At 48.5% G+C, this 18,700-nt stretch overlaps 1 protein-coding gene across 1 annotated transcript in view; it reads right to left on the reverse strand.

Moving 5' to 3' along the window:
* Positions 1–468: 468 nt before the first annotated feature.
* Positions 469–18,700, reverse strand: part of LOC145349745 (uncharacterized) — a 55,125-nt gene continuing 36,893 nt past the window's right edge. The window contains exons 5-7 of the mRNA XM_080198279.1: positions 12,168–12,287; positions 3,609–4,490; positions 469–564 (exon numbers count right to left, since the gene is read on the reverse strand). Of these exons, the coding sequence (XP_080054405.1) occupies positions 469–564; positions 3,609–4,490; positions 12,168–12,287 (1,098 nt within the window). The remainder of the gene's footprint in view (positions 565–3,608; positions 4,491–12,167; positions 12,288–18,700) is intronic.

Consider the following 18,700-nt stretch of genomic DNA (forward strand, 5'->3'; position numbering starts at 1 on the left):
TTACAGTACCCCCAGGTGTACCAGTAACCAGGGCATTACAACACCCCCAGGTGTAACAGTAACCAGGGCATTACAGCACCCCCAGGGTGTACATTAACCAGGGCATTACAGCACCCCCAGGGTGTACCAGTAACCAGGGCATTACAGCACCCTCAGGTGTACCAGTAACCAGGGCATTACAACACCCCCAGGTGTAACAGTAACCAGGGCATTACAGCACCCCCAGGGTGTACATTAACCAGGGCATTACAGCACCCCCAGGGTGTACCAGTAACCAGGGCATTACAGCACCCTCAGGTGTACCAGTAACCAGGGCATTACAGCACCCTCAGGTGTACCAGTAACCAGGGCATTACAGCACCCTCAGGTGTACCAGTAACCAGGGCATTACAGCACCCTCAGGTGTACCAGTAACCAGGGCATTACAGCACCCTCAGGTGTACCAGTAACCAGGGCATTACAGCACCCTCAGGTGTACCAGTAACCAGGGCCCTGAGTCACCTTGCTTGGGAAGGAAATGTTCCCTAAGGGAGTGCACCAAATGGTCATTCGTGTGATTGGTTCCTGTGGAGGGAAAGAGAGATTGAGTAGTCTGGGCTAATAATCTCTAGAGTTTAGAAATATAGAAGTATATCACTGAGTAATATAAAATTCTTCAAGGGCTGACTGATAGCTTCACCTGGCTGGAGAAGCTAAAACTCGGGGTCATAACCTTCAGATAGAAGTTACCATTTAGTACTGGGCAGAAGAGAACTCCTCAAAAGAGTGAGATTGTTTGGAATTCTCTACCACACAGAGCTGAGAATTGTCTATTGATAAGTATATTTAAGACAAAGTTTGAGATTGTTGGCTCTTTTGGAATCCAGGGATTTGAAGAATAGTTGGGAAAGTGGAGTTGAAAAGAAGATTCACCTGATAAAGGGGCAGCACTCCCAAAGCTTGTGCTACCAAATAAACATGTTGGACTTTAATCTGGTGTTGTGAGACTACTTACTGTCCTTAAGTTGGATGGTTTCAGGAGCGTATCCATAAAATCAGCATGAAATCATCTTCTTTAAATGTGTAAAAAAGAGAGAAGCCAAAGTGAACTGAGCTTGCTTAGAGAACAAGACTGGAAAAATAGTAATGGGGAACCAAAGGTTAAAGTTGATTTATTAGTGTCACAAGTGGGCTTACATTAATACTGCAATGAAGTTATTGTGAAAATCCCCTGGTGGCCACACTCCAGAGCCTGTTCGGGTACACCGAAGGAGAATTTAGCATGGCAATGCGCCTAACCAGCACATCTTTTAGATTGTGGAAAGAAACTGGAGCACCCTGAGGAAACCCACGCAGACACAGGGAGAATGTGCAGACTCCACAGAGACAGTGACACAAGCTGGGAATTGAACCCAGGTCCCTGGTGCTGTGAGGCAGCAGTACTAACTACCTTGCCACAATGCTGCCCCAGATAAAATGGCAGAGGAATTAAATGGGTACTTTGCACTAGTCTTCACATGGAATACATTAACAATACATTCCAAAAATACCAAGTTATCAAGGGGGAAAAGTGGGGAGGGAATAAATACAATGGGTGGAATTTTCCCACCTTTCTGTGCTAATCGAGTCGTGTAGTGGGATGGGAAATATAAACAAGAGGCAAAAAGTTGGGCTTGTGCCTGATTTTTTGTCTGTTCCAATATTGCCAGTCCTGTTCTGCTGGCGTAATTAACCTTGTACCCAGGAGGGGCACAAGGCTGATTTGAATGTGAATAAGATCAATTTAATATCATTAGTAGGCCTGGGACATAATGGTCTGGGCTACTTAGCTTTCCAATCTTGCCAGCAGAGATCCTCACCAGCCAGAATCACAGATGGTCCACACCCACCAGATAGCCGGCAGTATGAAAGGTGGCAGGACCTGATAGGGCAGAGCCTGGCAAAGGGATGCATGTGAGCAGATAAGTAGTAAGGGATGGAAGATGGGGCCTCTGCATTGGGGGGAGAGGGGGAGTGGGCCTGTTTGGTGGGAATGCAGATCGAGGGTTGATGCTGCTGATCAGGAGGCTGGTGATTGGGGGTGGGGAGGGTCCATGTAGGGGATGATAATCGGGAGGGGTATATTGCAGCGGTGGGGTTTGATAGATTTCCCAGTTCACTATGTAGACTGGGAGAACAGGTCACATACGCCATAGCGCACCTAGCAGTCTGCAGTCAGTTTCCTGGTATGAGTAGGCTGTGTACCCCACCCCCCATCTCCCCCCACCACTTCCCTTGTATTTCACAGAGCACCATAAGATCATGAAACTTAGCTCACTGGAAAATTTTCTGAGAAAGTTCTGCCCAGTAATTATTATTAGAGAAAATTTATTAGGGAAACTAATGGGGCTGAAAACTGAGAAATCCCTGGAGATGATGGGCTGCGTCCTAGGATATGAAAGGAAGGAGATAGTGGATGCATTGGCAGCAATCTTCCAAGAATCCCTCAATTCTGGAAATTCTGGAAAAGTCCAGAGGTTTATCTCGATGTCCTGCACCCCTCCACCCTGGATTCCTGCCACCGCCCCGACTGACAGTCCCAAATCCTCCACAGCTGCAGTCCCGACCCCACCCCAATGGCCAGCCCCAATCGCTGACCTCCCTCCCTCCCCCACTGATCCTGAATGGAAAGTGGAAGCCGGATCCCTTATCCTCACCGATCGCCCCAGAAGCCCTGCCCCCAACAGACCCCATCCTCAATAGGCTTTGCCCCACTTTCCACTACCAAATGCAATGCCAAGATGCCCCTCATACTGGCACTTTGCCCCTTGGGCAGTGCCAGGGGCCCAGACTGACACTGCCAAGGTAGCAATGCCCAGGGGGCACCCCACCTGGTGCCCGGCTCTCTGGGGTGCCTTGATTACCCCTTCCCTTCACTCCAGCCAGGATGGGCCTATAGTAACCCTTGCTGGAGTGAAATACGGGAGGAAGAGGTGAGCGAGCCTGAAGACTCCAGTCCCCGGCCTGCTAATGATATTTAAATCACATTAAAATTACCCACTGTATAAATTATCCAGCTCTGCTCCAACATCTGAGGCAAAACTGATGGTGCCAGAAATCCAACGCTGAGAGATGTGCTCAGGGCTGGATGCCTCGTGCAAACTGCACTAATCGGGCACCACTTAAATCTCCCAGCCCACAGCACTAAAAAACCAGCAGAGCGGGATGGGAGATTCAGACCTCCTTTTTCTCTCAGAGGAAGGGAATCTGTGGAATTCCTTACTGCAGACGGCTGTAGAGGCTGGGTCGTTAAGTATGTTCAAGGCTGAGATAGAGAGATTGTTAATCAATAAGGGAATCAAGGGTTATGGGGATAAGATGGGAAAGTGGGAGTTGTGATTATCACACTACCTCAGTTATGACCTGATTGAATGGTGGAGCAGACTCAATGGGCCGAATGGCCTACTTCTGCTTCTATGTCTTTTGGTTCCGTGAAAAGACTATTGCAATTTCGCAATAAAGCAAGCAATAATCCATTTGCACAATCCTCTGTGCTGGAAATCTGCTGTACTTACACTGCTAGTTCCACATGGGTTTCCAGACCATCACTTCCTTTAACAATAATGTATTTTTAAAAATCTGTGGTTTACCCTTCCACTGCATTCCTCTGACGATTTGCTGTTTTCTGATGTTGACGATGGTGGTGATTTGGTTGTTGTTGATGTTGTTGTTGTTGTTGATGTTGTTGTTGGGTATGAGCTTGGGGCTGATGTTGAGGTTGGGATTGAGGTTGGGGTTGGGAATGAGGTTGGCGTTGGGACTGAGGTTGGGACTGGAATTGAGGTTGGGGCTGATGTTGGGACTGAGGTTGGGGTTGGGGCTGAGGTTGGGACTGAGGTTGGGGTTGGGACTGAGGTTGAGGTTGGGACTGAGGTTGGGACTGAGGTTGGGGTTGGGACTGAGGTTGGGGTTGAGGTTGGGACTGAGGTTGGGGTTGAGGTTGGGGCTGAGGTTGGGATTGAGGTTGGGGCTGAGGTTGGGACTGAGGTTGGGGTTGAGGTTGGGACTGAGGTTGGGGTTGAGGTTGGGGTTGAGGTTGGGACTGAGGTTGGGGCTGAGGTTGGGGCTAAGGTTGGGATTGAGGTTGGGGCTGAGGTTGGGACTGAGGTTGGGACTGAGGTTGGGGCTGAGGTTGGGGCTGAGGTTGGGATTGAGGTTGGGGCTGAGGTTGGGACTGAGGTTGGGATTGAGGTTGGGGCTGAGGTTGGGGTTGGGACTGAGGTTGGGACTGAGGTTGGGGTTGGGGCTGAGGTTGGGGCTGAGGTTGGGATTGAGGTTGGGATTGAGGTTGGGGTTGGGATTGAGGTTGGGGTTGATGTTGGGATTGAAATTAGGGTTGAGGTTGAGGTTGGAATTGAGGTTGGTGTTGAGTTTGGTGTTGGGGTTGTCAAGTTTGTGTTTATGCATTGTACCACAGCACTTGGAGATCCAACACGTGGAATTGTGACCCAGCTGATGCAAGTAGCAGTTTTCTACAAATAGAGTGAAAGTGTAACTCAGTTATAATCTTCAAAAATACAGTGAATTTTCTAATAGTGAGCTTGAACAGTCGAATTTTGAACAAATGGTTACACACCTGAGTGTCAGGATATTGTAACACCAAAACATTTTATTAACGCAAGATATTAGTTAATCATCAGGATAAATTTTCATTGCACATTAATGTGATATTGCGATAGTTTTACAGAGAGGGAGAACTTTCTAACTGTTCAGTGTGGGAGACTGAATCCATGTTATTCCTTCAGTTCCCTGAACTGCACTATCACATGTGGGATTTTCCATTGGGAGTGATGGTTGGATTGCTCAAAGACAGATTGGAGATTAGGGATGGAACTCTGTCACCTGATATTTTCCCATCATTAACACTTCAACAACACTGGGTGTCAGGAACGTTGCTGCATTCTGATATCCAGCATTTGCTGAAACACTGGAAGATAGGGTGTGAGGAGGAGGTTAAAATACAACAAAGGCACATTTCAGAAAATTCTAGCACTGAACTGACCCGATTGGATCAGAAAAGCGAAGTCACTGAGACAGCAATGGAGGCAAATCCTGAAACTCTTTGCCAAAATGCTAGAATTTTCTGAAATGTGGCTTTATTGTATTTTAACCTCCTCCTCATCAACCGCACCTCACTCCAACTATCACACCATAGTCCACGTACACCTCCCTGACTGTCACACCCAGGGGTCTGTATCCTGACCTTTAAATGGTTGTTACTTTTTTAACCTTTTGTCTGGGGGAATGCTTTGATGTTTGACTCTGTGTGACAGAATTGATGGAATGGTTATATTCACAGCAATCATTCTGTTCAAAAACCTTTAATGGTGGTGTGGCCATCAGTGACTCAGACCCATTTAATATTCACTGAGCAGTTTGAGGTTTCTCTGTTGTGATATTTCAGGATTTATAACCATTGGATAGAAAATGGAAACTTGTTTCATGAGAAAAGCTCTCGCTGTTCCTATGGCACTGTTTTACCTGAATTCACAGGTAGAATTACAGAATCCTTTTACAAAATGAATTTGTTTTCTGAAGGCTGGATTCACTGTAATTTGTTACATTTTGAGCAATAATTTCATTAAGCAAATTAAAAATTAAACAACCCTCTTTTTTGAACACTTCCCACAAAACCTGTGATAAGCAACGAGGCTTCTGAATGATAAAGAAGGTTAAAGGTTACTGCTGAAAACTTCACAGAATCACAGAATACTGCAGTGCAGAAGAGACCCTTCAGCCCATTGACTCTGCACTGACACATAAAAGGCCCTGACCTACACACTTAATCCCACTTGTCAGCACTTGGTCCATAGCCCTGAATGCTATCATGGGCCAAGTACTCATCCAGGTACTTATTAAAGGATGTGAGGCATCCCACCTCCACCACCCTCCCAGGCAGCACATTCCAAAGTGTCAGCACCCTTTGAGTAAAAAAAAGGTTTTCCTCAAATCCCTCCCAAACCTCCTTCCCATCACCTTGAATCTATGTCCCCTCATAACTGACCCTTCAATTAAGGGGAACAGCTACTCCCTATCCACTCTGTCCATGCCCCTCATAATCCTGAACACTCCATCAGGTCGCCCCTCACTCTTCTCTGCTCCAGAGAAAACAACCCAAGTCTATCCAACCTCTCTTTGTAACTTAAATGTCCAATTCCAGGCAGCATCCTGGTGAATCTCTGCACCCCCTCCAGTGTGTTCACATTCTTCCTATAACATGCTGACCAGAGCTGCACACAATACCCCAGTTGTGGTCTCACCAAAGTTCTATACAACTCCATCATGTCCTCTCTGCTTTTGTAATCTATACCCTGATAAAGGCAAGTGTCCCATATGCCCTTTTTCACCACCCTAATAACCTGCCTTTCTGCCTTCAGAGATTTATAGGCAAACGCACCAAGGTCCCTTTGCTCTTCAGAATTTCCCGGCGTCAGATCTTTCAGAGTATCCTTCCTTGTCAAATTACCCCTTCCAAAGTGTATCACCTCACACTTTTCCGGGTTAAATTCCATCTGCCACTTATCCATCCATTTGGCTATCTTGTCTGTATCTTCCTGTAATCCAAGACACTCAACCTCACTGTTAACCAGTCGGCCAATCCTCGTGTCACCGGCAAACTTACAGATTCTACCTCCATAAATGATGAACAATAGGTGGCCCAGTACAGATCCCTGTGGTACATCACTGGGCACTGGCCTCAATAAGCAGCCATCTGTTCCCACCCTCTGCCTCCTACCACTAAATCAATTATGAATCCGCCTTTCAAATCACTGTGTATCCTAAGTGCATTTGCCTTCTTAATAAACCTCTCATGTGGGACATTAAATTGCTTGGTTCTTGTTAGAAAACCAGGTGTGACTTGATGGTCGATCAGGTTAATAGTGCCACTCACTCTCACTCCAGCCTCTCTGTACCCTGCCTCCTGTAGTAATGTGAACGCTGCGTTCACCCCCACTCCAGTCCCTCTGTACCCAATCAACCTACATATTGATTGGTCGACCCATGTTGGACGCGGTGGGCTTGAGGAAGAGTTCTTGGAATGCTGCCGGGATAGTTTCCTTGAACAGCGTGTGTTGGAGCCGACGAGGGAGCGAGCTATCTTGGATCTGGTGCTATGTAATGAGGCGGGTAGAATTAGTGACCTTGTGGTGAAGGATCCTCTTGGGGAGAGTGATCATTGTATGGTGGAGTTTCTGGTGCAGATGGAGGAGGAGAAAGTGGGTTCCCGGACACGCGTCCTTTGTTTGAACAGAGGGGAGTATGGTAGGATGAGAGAAGAATTGGCGAATGTGGACTGGGGGAGTGCGTTGGAAGGTAGGTCTGCTGAGGAGCAGTGGAGGATCTTTAAGGAGATCTTTCTTGGTGCTCAGCAGAAATTTATTCTGATGGTTAAAAAGGACTGTAGGAGGAGAGGTAATAAGCCGTGGATAACGAAGGAGGTAAAGGAAAGTGTTAAATTAAAAGCGGATGCGTTTAGAGTAGCTAAGAGTAGCGGGCGAGAAGAGGATTGGGAGAGGTTTAAATGTCAACAAAGAATGACAAAGAAGTTGATAAAGAAGGGTAGGAGAAACTATGAAGCTGGGCTAGCGCTTAATATAAAAAAGGATAGCAAGAGTTTTTATAAATATATAAAAAGGAAGAGGCTGGCTAGGGTGAACGTTGGACCCTTAGAGGATGAGAGGGGGGACTTAGTGGTAGGGGATGGGGAAATGGCTGAGGTCTCGAATAACTTTTTTGTTTCGGTCTTCACGGAGGAGGACGTGAATAATTTGCCGGGTGTTAGCGATGGAAAGGTGGTAGGACTGGAGGGTCTCGATGACATTACTGTTACTAGAGAGGCAGTGCTCAACAGACTGGAGAGGCTGATTGTGGACAAGTCCCCAGGACCGGATGGAATGCATCCGAGGGTTCTGAAAGAAATGGCGGAGGTGATAGTGGATGCCTTGGTGGTTATTTTCCAAACCTCGCTGGATTCCGGGGATGTGCCGGAAGATTGGAAAACGGCTAATGTTACGCTGTTGTTTAAGAAGGGTGCCAGGCAAAAGGCAGGGAATTATAGGCCGGTTAGTTTAACGTCTGTTGTAGGTAAAATGTTGGAATCCGTGATCAAGGAGAAAATTGCGAGGCATCTTGAGGAGAATTGTTTGGTAGAGCAGACGCAGCACGGTTTCGTTAAGGGGAAGTCGTGTCTGACAAATTTATTGGAGTTCTATGAGGATGTGTCTAGGGCGGTGGATAGAGGAGAGCCGGTGGATGTGGTGTTTCCTGATTTTCAGAAGGTGTTTGACAAGGTACCTCACAAGAGGTTATTGCAGAAGGTAAGGGGACATGGAGTTGGGGGTAGGGTGTTAGCGTGGATAGAGGATTGGCTGTCAAATAGGAGGCAGAGAGTGGGGGTCAATGGGTGCTATTCGGATTGGCGGTTGGTGACTAGTGGAGTGCCCCAGGGGTCGGTGCTGGGGCCTCAGCTATTTACCATTTATATAGATGATCTGGAGGAGGGAACCGAGTGTAGGGTGTCGAAATTTGCTGATGACACCAAGATTGGTGGAACGGCAAATTGTGCGGAGGGTGTGGAGAGTCTGCAGAAGGATCTAGATAGGCTGGGCGAATGGGCCAGGAAATGGCAAATGGAATTTAATGTTGGCAAGTGTGAAGTTGTCCACTTTGGTAGGAATAATGGTAGGAAGGACTATTACTTACGTGGCGAAAAACTGCAGTAGGCGACGGTGCAGAGGGACCTCGGGGTCCTTGTGCATGAGTCGCAAAAACCCAGCTTACAGGTGCAGCAGGTGGTCAGGAAGGCGAATGGGATGCTGGCCTTCATAGCGAGGGGGATTGAATATAAAAGTAGGGAGGTCTTGCTGCGGCTGTATAGGGCATTGGTGAGGCCGCAGCTGGAGTACTGTGTGCAGATTTGGTCGCCGCACTTATGCAAGAATATTTTGGCCTTGGAGGGAGTGCAGAGGAGGTTTACTAGGCTGATACCAGAGTTGAGGGGGTTGAGCTATGAGGAGAGGCTGAATAAACTAGGCTTGTACTCGTTAGAGTTTAGAAGAATGAGGGGAGATCTCATTGAGATGTATAAGATGATGAATGGGATGGATAGGATAGAGGTGGAGAGATTCTTCCCGCTCAGAAAGGACAGTAGGACTAGGGGGCACAGCCTCAAGATGAAGGGGGGGGCGGTTTAGAACGGAGTTGAGGAGGAACTTCTTCACTCAAAGGGTGGTGAATCTCTGGAATTCTCTGCCCGTTGAAGTGGTGGAGGCTACCTCGCTAAATATATTTAAGACGCGGGTTGATGGGTTTTTGATGAGAGAGGGGATTAAGGGTTATGGGGAGAGGGCGGGAAAGTGGAACTGAGCAGCGACAGATCAGCCATGATCTTATTGAATGGCGGGGCAGGCTCGAAGGGCTAGATGGCCTACTCCTGCTCCTATTTCTTATGTTCTTATGTTCCCGGCCTCCTGTAGCAATGTTAACACTGCATTCACTCCCACTCCAGTCCCTCTGTACCCACTCTCCTGTAGCAATGTTGACACTGCGTTCACTCCCACACTTTTCCCTCGGTACCCACCCTCCTGTAGCAATGTGAATACTGCATTCACTCCCACTCCAGTCTCGCTATACCCTGCCTCTTGTAGCAATGTTAACACTGCGTTCACTCCACTCCAGTCCCTCTGTATCCACCCTCCTGTAGCAATGTTAACACTGCGTTCACTCCCACTCCAGTCCCTCTGTATCCACCCTCCTGTAGCAATGTTAACACTGCGTTCACTCCACTCCAGTCCCTCTGTATCCACCCTCCTGTAGCAATGTTAACACTGCGTTCACTCCCACTCCAGTCCCTCTGTATCCACCCTCCTGTAGCAATGTTAACACTGCGTTCACTCCCACTCCAGTCCCTCTGTATCCACCCTCCTGTAGCAATGTTAACACTGCGTTCACTCCCACTCCAGTCCCTCTGTATCCACCCTCCTGTAGCAATGTTAACACTGCGTTCACTCCCACTCCAGTCACTCTGTACCCACCCTCCTGTAGCAATGTTAACACTGCGTTCACTCCCACTCCAGTCACTCTGTACCCACCCTCCTGTAGCAATGTTAACACTGCGTTCACTCCCACTCCAGTCACTCTGTACCCAACCTCCTGTAGCAATGTTAACACTGCGTTCACTCCCACTCCAGTCCCTCTGTACCCACCCTCCTGTAGCAATGTTAACACTGCGTTCACTCCCACTCCAGTCCCTCTGTATCCACCCTCCTGTAGCAATGTTAACACTGCGTTCACTCCCACTCCAGTCACTCTGTACCCACCCTCCTGTAGCAATGTTAACACTGCGTTCACTCCCACTCCAGTCCCTCTGTATCCACCCTCCTGTAGCAATGTTAACACTGCGTTCACTCCCACTCCAGTCACTCTGTACCCACCCTCCTGTAGCAATGTTAACACTGCGTTCACTCCCACTCCAGTCCCTCTGTATCCACCCTCCTGTAGCAATGTTAACACTGCGTTCACTCCCACTCCAGTCCCTCTGTATCCACCCTCCTGTAGCAATGTTAACACTGCGTTCACTCCCATTCCAGTCCCTCTGTATCCACCCTCCTGTAGCAATGTTAACACTGCGTTCACTCCCATTCCAGTCCCTCTGTACCCAACCTCCTGTAGCAATGTTAACACTGCGTTCACTCCCATTCCAGTCCCTCTGTACCCGACCTCCTGTACCATTCCAGTGAAGCTCAACCGAGCTCAAGGTATAGCACCTCATCTTTAGAGTCGTGTTTTTCCAGTTTGCTTTCTCCTTGATTCCTTTAAAGCAGGATTCGACTCCTTCTCAATTCTCGAAAATCATCCCTAACTCCATCTGGTATTTTAAATCTACACTGTTCATTCACTTTCTCCAGACAATTTGTTCTCCCTAATACTATGATCACTATTGCTTAGATGCTCCCTGACTCTTTTACTCTCCACTTACCCATTCCATTCTCTCGGATTCATCAATGCGCCTTCTTCATTGGTCTGGAAAAATATTGACCAAGGATATCCTCCTGAATTCACTTCAAAACTGATGCCCTCTTTCTACTGGAACACAATTCCCCATGCAATACAGAAGTGTTTAAAATCTCCCATTGCCATTACTCCCACTCTTCCCACTTCAATCATTTCCTTCCCACTCTGTGTCTATAAAAGTGATTTGCTCCTTTTCTCAGTTTCTAAGCTTCATCCAGATAGAGCCTCTACTTGTTTCCTCAAGGAATTCTCTCTTTCCAACACTGTAATAAAGATCCAGAATCAAATCCCTACTCCCCACCTCCTAGTAGGAGGGTAGTCCATTAATTCAATTTAAATGCATGCAAATGCGTTTAAATCGCCATTGCGCCCATTTTGGGTGCAATTTGGATTGCAGTGTTTTCGGGCCTTGGTAAATTGGGCACCTGCATGGGTGTGGATCACACTAATTGCCTCATGCCTGAAGCAGTGGTAAAATCAGGCCCACCGTGTTCACCTGAAGGAAGTTCTAGCTCATCCAGGGTTGAATGATGAACTAGGAGGCTGACAGCACTGTAATGGATGGATAATGGTGCAGAGATTGAACTGGGTGTCATCAGCGGACATGTTTGAACCTGACCCCATGTTTTCAGAGGTTGTTGCCAAGGAACAGCATGTAGATGTGGAAATATTGGCAGCAAAGGGTACATTTCACAGATAACTGAGGAAGGCAGGGAGTGGAGCTGTTCCTCAAGGTGGTATGCTTACTATTGGATAAATAAGAAAGGGCAGTGCCACTCAGCTGGACAATGGAGGAGATTCATTGAGGAGGCGACTGCATTGGAATCGATGTTAGTTTATTGTCTAATTGCCCTTTCACTGATCCCAGCTTTTTCCAAGTTGACAGCAGAAACTTCCAAAACTATCCCAACGCTGCTGAGACACAGGGGGGTAATTTACTGGTTTCTTCAGCATGGGCGGTGAGGAGGGGTGAGGGTTGGGGGTGGGGTGGGGGGGTTGAGGCAATGAGAAACATTACCCAACCGCAGAGTAAATGTCAAATGTTCCATGGTAGGCCATTGTGCTGCGTTACTGTCACAGGAAAGCTCCCAGTGTTAGAATCCGTTATAACAAGTGACTAACATTGAAATACTCACAGCTTCCGGGATGGGGATCAGTGTACAATTTGTCGGATCTGCTCCAGAGCTTTTGTTGCACACAGTTTCCTGGACCTCAATCGTTACGTTGATCAGCGTTTTACCTTCTACGAAAATAGGCTGTGAACCAAAGGGTTAGAGTTATCGTTAGACTCATAGAATCCTATAGTGCAGAAAGAGGCCATTCAGCCCATCGACAATTCCATTCAGGCGTTATCCCCATAATCCCACATATTTACCCTGCTGATTTCCCCAACACTAAGGGTTGCATGGCCCAACAACCCAATCCACACATCCCCGATCGTGGGAGGAAACGGGAGCACCCGGAGGAAACCCACCCAGATATGGGGAGAATGTGCCAACTCCACAAAACTCTCCATTCACCTGACGAAGGGACAAACCCCGAAAGCTTGCGAGTTTACTATCAAATAAATCGGTTGGATTTAAACCTGGTATTGTCAGACTTCTTATTGTCTTTAACCCAGTCCAATGCCGGCATCTCCACATCAAAACTCCACATAGCCAGTGACCCAAACCGGGAATCAAACCCAGGTCCCTGACGCTGTGAGGCAGCAGTGCTAACCAGTGTGCCACCCTGTCGTCCATTGCTGAGTCTTTCCTACGTCACTGAGTGTTTTTTATATCAGAACTCCAATTAAATCTCATTGCATTGGGAGTCCCAGCACTTCAGCAACAAATGTGCTCCAACAATCTGCAAGTACGAATTGGCACGCAACGTTTAATGGGGAAAAACACAACATGGTTTCCCCACATTATGTAAATGAAACAAAAGCTGCAGCTGTTATTAAATGAATTGCTCCGTCTCTGGAAACAGGCCAGAAGCACAGACTTGTGATTGCTTTTTATTGAAGGCATTGCCCCTTTGCTGGTCTGCTCCTTTTATTTTGTCCCTCAGTTTGTTTGATTTTGTTTAATTATTTTATACAAAGAGGCTGTGAAGGGAATTGGCTGAACCAGAATTGGCCTGTTAGAAACATACAGATTTACCAAATATAAATCAAATACTTAAAGTTTACAAAATTATCAAACCAGTGAACCAGGAAGATGCCACGATTCTCCAGCCATTGGGATCCTGGTCGGGGCTGGCGCACCTGGAGAATCTGGTCGGGGCTGGCGCACCTGGAGAATCTGGTCGGGGCTGGCGCACCTGGAGAATCTGGTCCACTGCAGCAAATTGTCCTCAGCCTGAAACATTGGCTGCAATTGGCTTTCTCTGTGGACCTCAGGCAGGATCGTATGATTGTAGTCTGTCACCGCACACACTACCGCACCCCCTCCTACATAGCACTGACCATGACCGTACACAGTACAGTCACCCCCCAAACAGCACAGACCATCTCCGCACACCCTACAGTCATCCCCCAACAGCACTGACCATCTCCTCACACGCTACAGCCATCCCCCAAACAGCACTGACCATCTCCTCACACGCTACAGTCATCCCCCAACAGCACTGACCATCTCTGCACACGCTACAGTCATCCCCCAAACAGCACAGACCATCTCCACACACGCTACAGTCATCCCCCAAACAGCACAGACCATCTCCACACACGCTACAGTCATCCCTCAAACAGCACTGACCATCTCCACACACGCTACAGTCATCCCCCAAACAGCACAGACCATCTCCACACACGCTACAGTCATCCCCCAAACAGCACTGACCATCTCCACACACGCTACAGTCATCCCCCAAACAGCACAGACCATCTCCACACACGCTACAGCCATCCCCCAAACAGCACAGATCATCACCACACACGCTACAGTCATCCCCCAAACAGCACTGACCATCTCCGCACACGCTACAGTCATCCCCCAAACAGCACAGATCATCACCACACACGCTACAGTCATCCCCCAACAGCACTGACCATCTCCGCACATGCTACAGTCATCCCCCAAACAGCACAGATCATGACCACAAACGCTACAGTCATCCCCCAAATAGCACTGACCATCACCACACACGTGACAATCATCCCCCAAACAGCACTGACCATCTCTGCACACGCTACAGTCATCCCCCAAACAGCACAGACCATCTCTGCACACGCTACAGCCATCCCCCAAACAGCACTGACCATCTCTGCACACGCTACAGCCATCCCCCAAACAGCACTGACCATCTCTGCACACGCTACAGTCATCCCCCAAACAGCACAGACCATCTCTGCACACCCTACAGTCATCCCCCAAACAGCACAGACCATCTCCGCACACCCTACAGTCATCCCCCAAACAGCACAGACCATCTCCACACACCCTACAGTCATCCCCCAAACAGCACAGACCATCTCTGCACACGCTACAGTCATCCCCCAAACAGCACAGACCATCTCCGCACACCCTACAGTCTTCCCCCAAACAGCACACACCATCTCCGCACACGCTACAGTCATCCCCCAAACAGCACAGACCATCTCCGCACACGCTACAGTCATCCCCCAAACAGCACAGACCATCTCCACACACCCTACAGTCATCCCCCAAACAGCACAGACCATCTCCGCACACGCTACAGCCATCCCCCAAACAGCACAGACCATCTCCGCACACCCTACAGTCTTCCCCCAAACAGCACACACCATCTCTGCACACGCTACAGTCATCCCCCAAACAGCACTGACCATCTCCACACACGCTACAGTCATCCCCCAAACAGCACAGACCATCTCCACACACGCTACAGCCATCCCCCAAACAGCACAGATCATCACCACACACGCTACAGTCATCCCCCAAACAGCACTGACCATCTCCGCACACGCTACAGTCATCCCCCAAACAGCACAGATCATCACCACACACGCTACAGCCATCCCCCAAACAGCACAGATCATCACCACACACGCTACAGTCATCCCCCAAACAGCACAGACCATCTCCGCACACGCTACAGTCATCCCCCAACAGCACTGACCATCTCCGCACACGCTACAGTCATCCCCCAAACAGCACAGATCATGACCACACACGCTACAGCCATCCCCCAAACAGCACAGACAATCTCCGCACATGCTACAGTCATCCCCCAAACAGCACAGATCATCACCACACACGCTACAGTCATCCCCCAAATAGCACTGACCATCACCACACACGTGACAATCATCCCCCAAACAGCACTGACCATCTCTGCACACGCTACAGTCATCCCCCAAACAGCACAGACCATCTCTGCACACGCTACAGTCATCCCCCAAACAGCACAGACCATCTCCGCACACCCTACAGTCATCCCCCAAACAGCACAGACCATCTCTGCACACGCTACAGTCATCCCCCAAACAGCACAGACCATCTCCGCACACGCTACAGCCATCCCCCAAACAGCACAGACCATCTCCACACACCCTACAGTCATCCCCCAAACAGCACAGACCATCTCCGCACACGCTACAGCCATCCCCCAAACAGCACAGACCATCTCCGCACACCCTACAGTCTTCCCCCAAACAGCACACACCATCTCTGCACACGCTACAGTCATCCCCCAAACAGCACTGACCATCTCCGCACACGCTACAGTCATCCCCCAAACAGCACAGACCATCTCCGCACACGCTACAGTCATCCCCCAAACAGCACAGACCATCTCCGCACACGCTACAGTCATCCCCCAAACAGCACAGACCATCTCCGCACACGCTACAGTCATCCCCCAAACAGCACAGACCATCTCCGCACACGCTACAGTCATCCCCCAAACAGCACAGACCATCTCCGCACACGCTACAGTCATCCCCCAAACAGCACTGACCATCTCCACACACGCTACAGTCATCCCCCAAACAGCACTGACCATCTCCGCACACGCTACAGTCATCCCCCAAACAGCACAGACCATCTCCGCACACGCTACAGTCATCCCCCAAACAGCACTGACCATCTCCACACACGCTACAGTCATCCCCCAAACAGCACAGACCATCTCCGCACACCCTACAGTCATCCCCCAAACAGCACAGACCATCTCCGCACACGCTACAGTCATCCCCCAAACAGCACTGACCATCTCCGCACACGCTACAGTCATCCCCCAAACAGCACAGACCATCTCCGCACACGCTACAGTCATCCCCCAAACAGCACAGACCATCTCCGCACACGCTACAGTCATCCCCCAAACAGCACAGACCATCTCCGCACACCCTACAGTCATCCCCCAAACAGCACAGACCATCTCCGCACACGCTACAGTCATCCCCCAAACAGCACTGACCATCTCCGCACACCCTACAGTCATCCCCCAAACAGCACAGACCATCTCCGCACACGCTACAGTCATCCCCCAAACAGCACTGACCATCTCCGCACATGCTACCCTCACACACACAACACCAATCACCACTGCCCACGCTACCCCCCCCCCCAACATCTCCGACCGTCATTGCACATCCTACCCCCCCCCCACACATAACACTGACAGTCAATGCACACACTGACCCCCCCCCCCCACCCCACACACACAGCACCGACAGTCAGTGCACACGCTAACCTACACCTCCCCCCACAAAACAGCACAGACTGTCACCGCACATATACTTTCCTGCTCTCACTTTACATTTGCCAAAAATGAATGTTTGAGCTCTTTGCAAACCAGCCCCCGACCACCTCCCCACCCCCTTCCTACACCCCTCCCAGCCACCCAGCCCAAACGCACTGCAGGTGGAGGGGGGGTCGTTGGAAAATCCTCCCCATTCAGTCTGTTCCTGCCAAGAAATTGAGCAACTTGAGTTTTTATTTCAGATTTCCAGCATCTGCAGTAATTTGCTTTGGTGAACAGGTTTAAATTCTTCACTCTTGCGTCAATTTAACAATACTCAGTCTCGTTCGTTGAGATAAAGCTCACCAACTGAAAATACTTCACTTCATAACAAAATCACTGAAATATGATCAGGTTTGATCTCAAAGACACAAACAAACCAACAAGGAACAATACAGGAACAGGCCCTTCAGTCTACCAAATCTGTGCTGATACAGATGCTGCTCTAATCTAATATTTTCTTGCCTCTATTTGCTGCCTATTTATGTATCAATCCAGATTCCTCTTGAACGTTGTTATAGAATCTGCTTCCACCACCTCCTCCAGCAGTTCACTCCAGGCATTCAGCACCCTCTGTGTGAAAAACTTGCCCCTAACATCTCTTTGAAAACTTCCCCCTCTCACTCTCAACCTATGCCCCTGAGTAATTGACCCTTCAACCCTGGGACAAAGACTATCCGCTCTACCATCTTGTAAACCTCTATCAGGTACCCCCCTCATCCTGTGACGCTCCAATAAAAACAATCCCAGTTTGTTCATCCTTTCTTCATAATCTATATCCTCCAAACCAGGCAACATGTTGGTAAATCTCTTCTGCACCCTTTCCAATGCATCAACATCCTTCCGGTAGTGTGATGACCAGAATTGTACCCAATATTCTAAATGTGGTCTAATCAGTCTTATACAGCTGCAACATGATTTTCAATTCCTACACTCAATGTCCTGATTGATGAAGGCCAACATACCACATGCCTTCTTGACCACCTTGTCCACCTGAGTTGTCACCTTCGGGGAACTATTGGATCTGGACGCCTAGATCCCTCTGTATGTTAATATTTCTCAGGGCTCCACTACCTGCTGTATACTGCCTTCTGCAGTAGACATTCCAAATTGTAGCACCTCACATTTGTCCAGATTAAATTCTATTCTGCCATTTTTCAGCCCAGTTCCATTTATATCCTGCTTTATCCTCTGACAATCCTCCTCACTATCCACTACTCCCCAATTTTTGTATCATCTGCAAATTTATTAATCCGACAATGTACATTTTCCTCCAAATCATTTATATACATTATAAGCAACAGAGGCCCCAGCACTGATCCTTATGGAATACCGCTTATCACAGACTTCCATTTAGGAAAGTACCCTTCCACGGCTAGTCTCTACTTTCTATGTCCAAGTCAGTTTTGTATCTATCTTACCAGCTCACCTCAGATCCCACATGACTTCATGTTCTGTATCAGCCTGCCATGAGGAACCTTATCGAAGGCCTTTCTACAGTCCACTTGTACAATATCTACTGCCCTGCCCTGATCATTTTTTCTTGTCACTTCCTCAAAGAAATCAATAAAGTTTGTGAGACACGACCTCCCCTTCACAAGACCATGCTGCCTATCCCCAGTAACCCTAATATCTTCCAGATGTGAGTACATTTGTCCTTAAGAATCTTCTCTAATAATTTCCTCATCACTGATGTAAGGCTCACGGGCTTATAATTTCTCAGATTTTCTCTTCTGTTCTTCTTAACCAGAGGAACAATGTTAGCTATTCTCCAATCATCTGGTACCCCACCCGTGGCTAAAAGAGGATACAAAGCCTCAGCAATCTCTTCCCTCGGCTCTCTCAGTATTCTGGAATAGACCCTATCTGGCCATGGGCACTTGCCACCTTAATGTTTTTCAAAATCTCCAATGGCTCTTCCCTTTTTATCTCAACAGGTACTAGAACATCAACATCCTGC

The sequence above is a fragment of the Carcharhinus amblyrhynchos genome, chromosome 11 (genome assembly GCF_965287045.1).
Source record: "Carcharhinus amblyrhynchos chromosome 11, sCarAmb.v2.hapA, whole genome shotgun sequence".
NCBI lineage: Eukaryota > Metazoa > Chordata > Chondrichthyes > Carcharhiniformes > Carcharhinidae > Carcharhinus > Carcharhinus amblyrhynchos.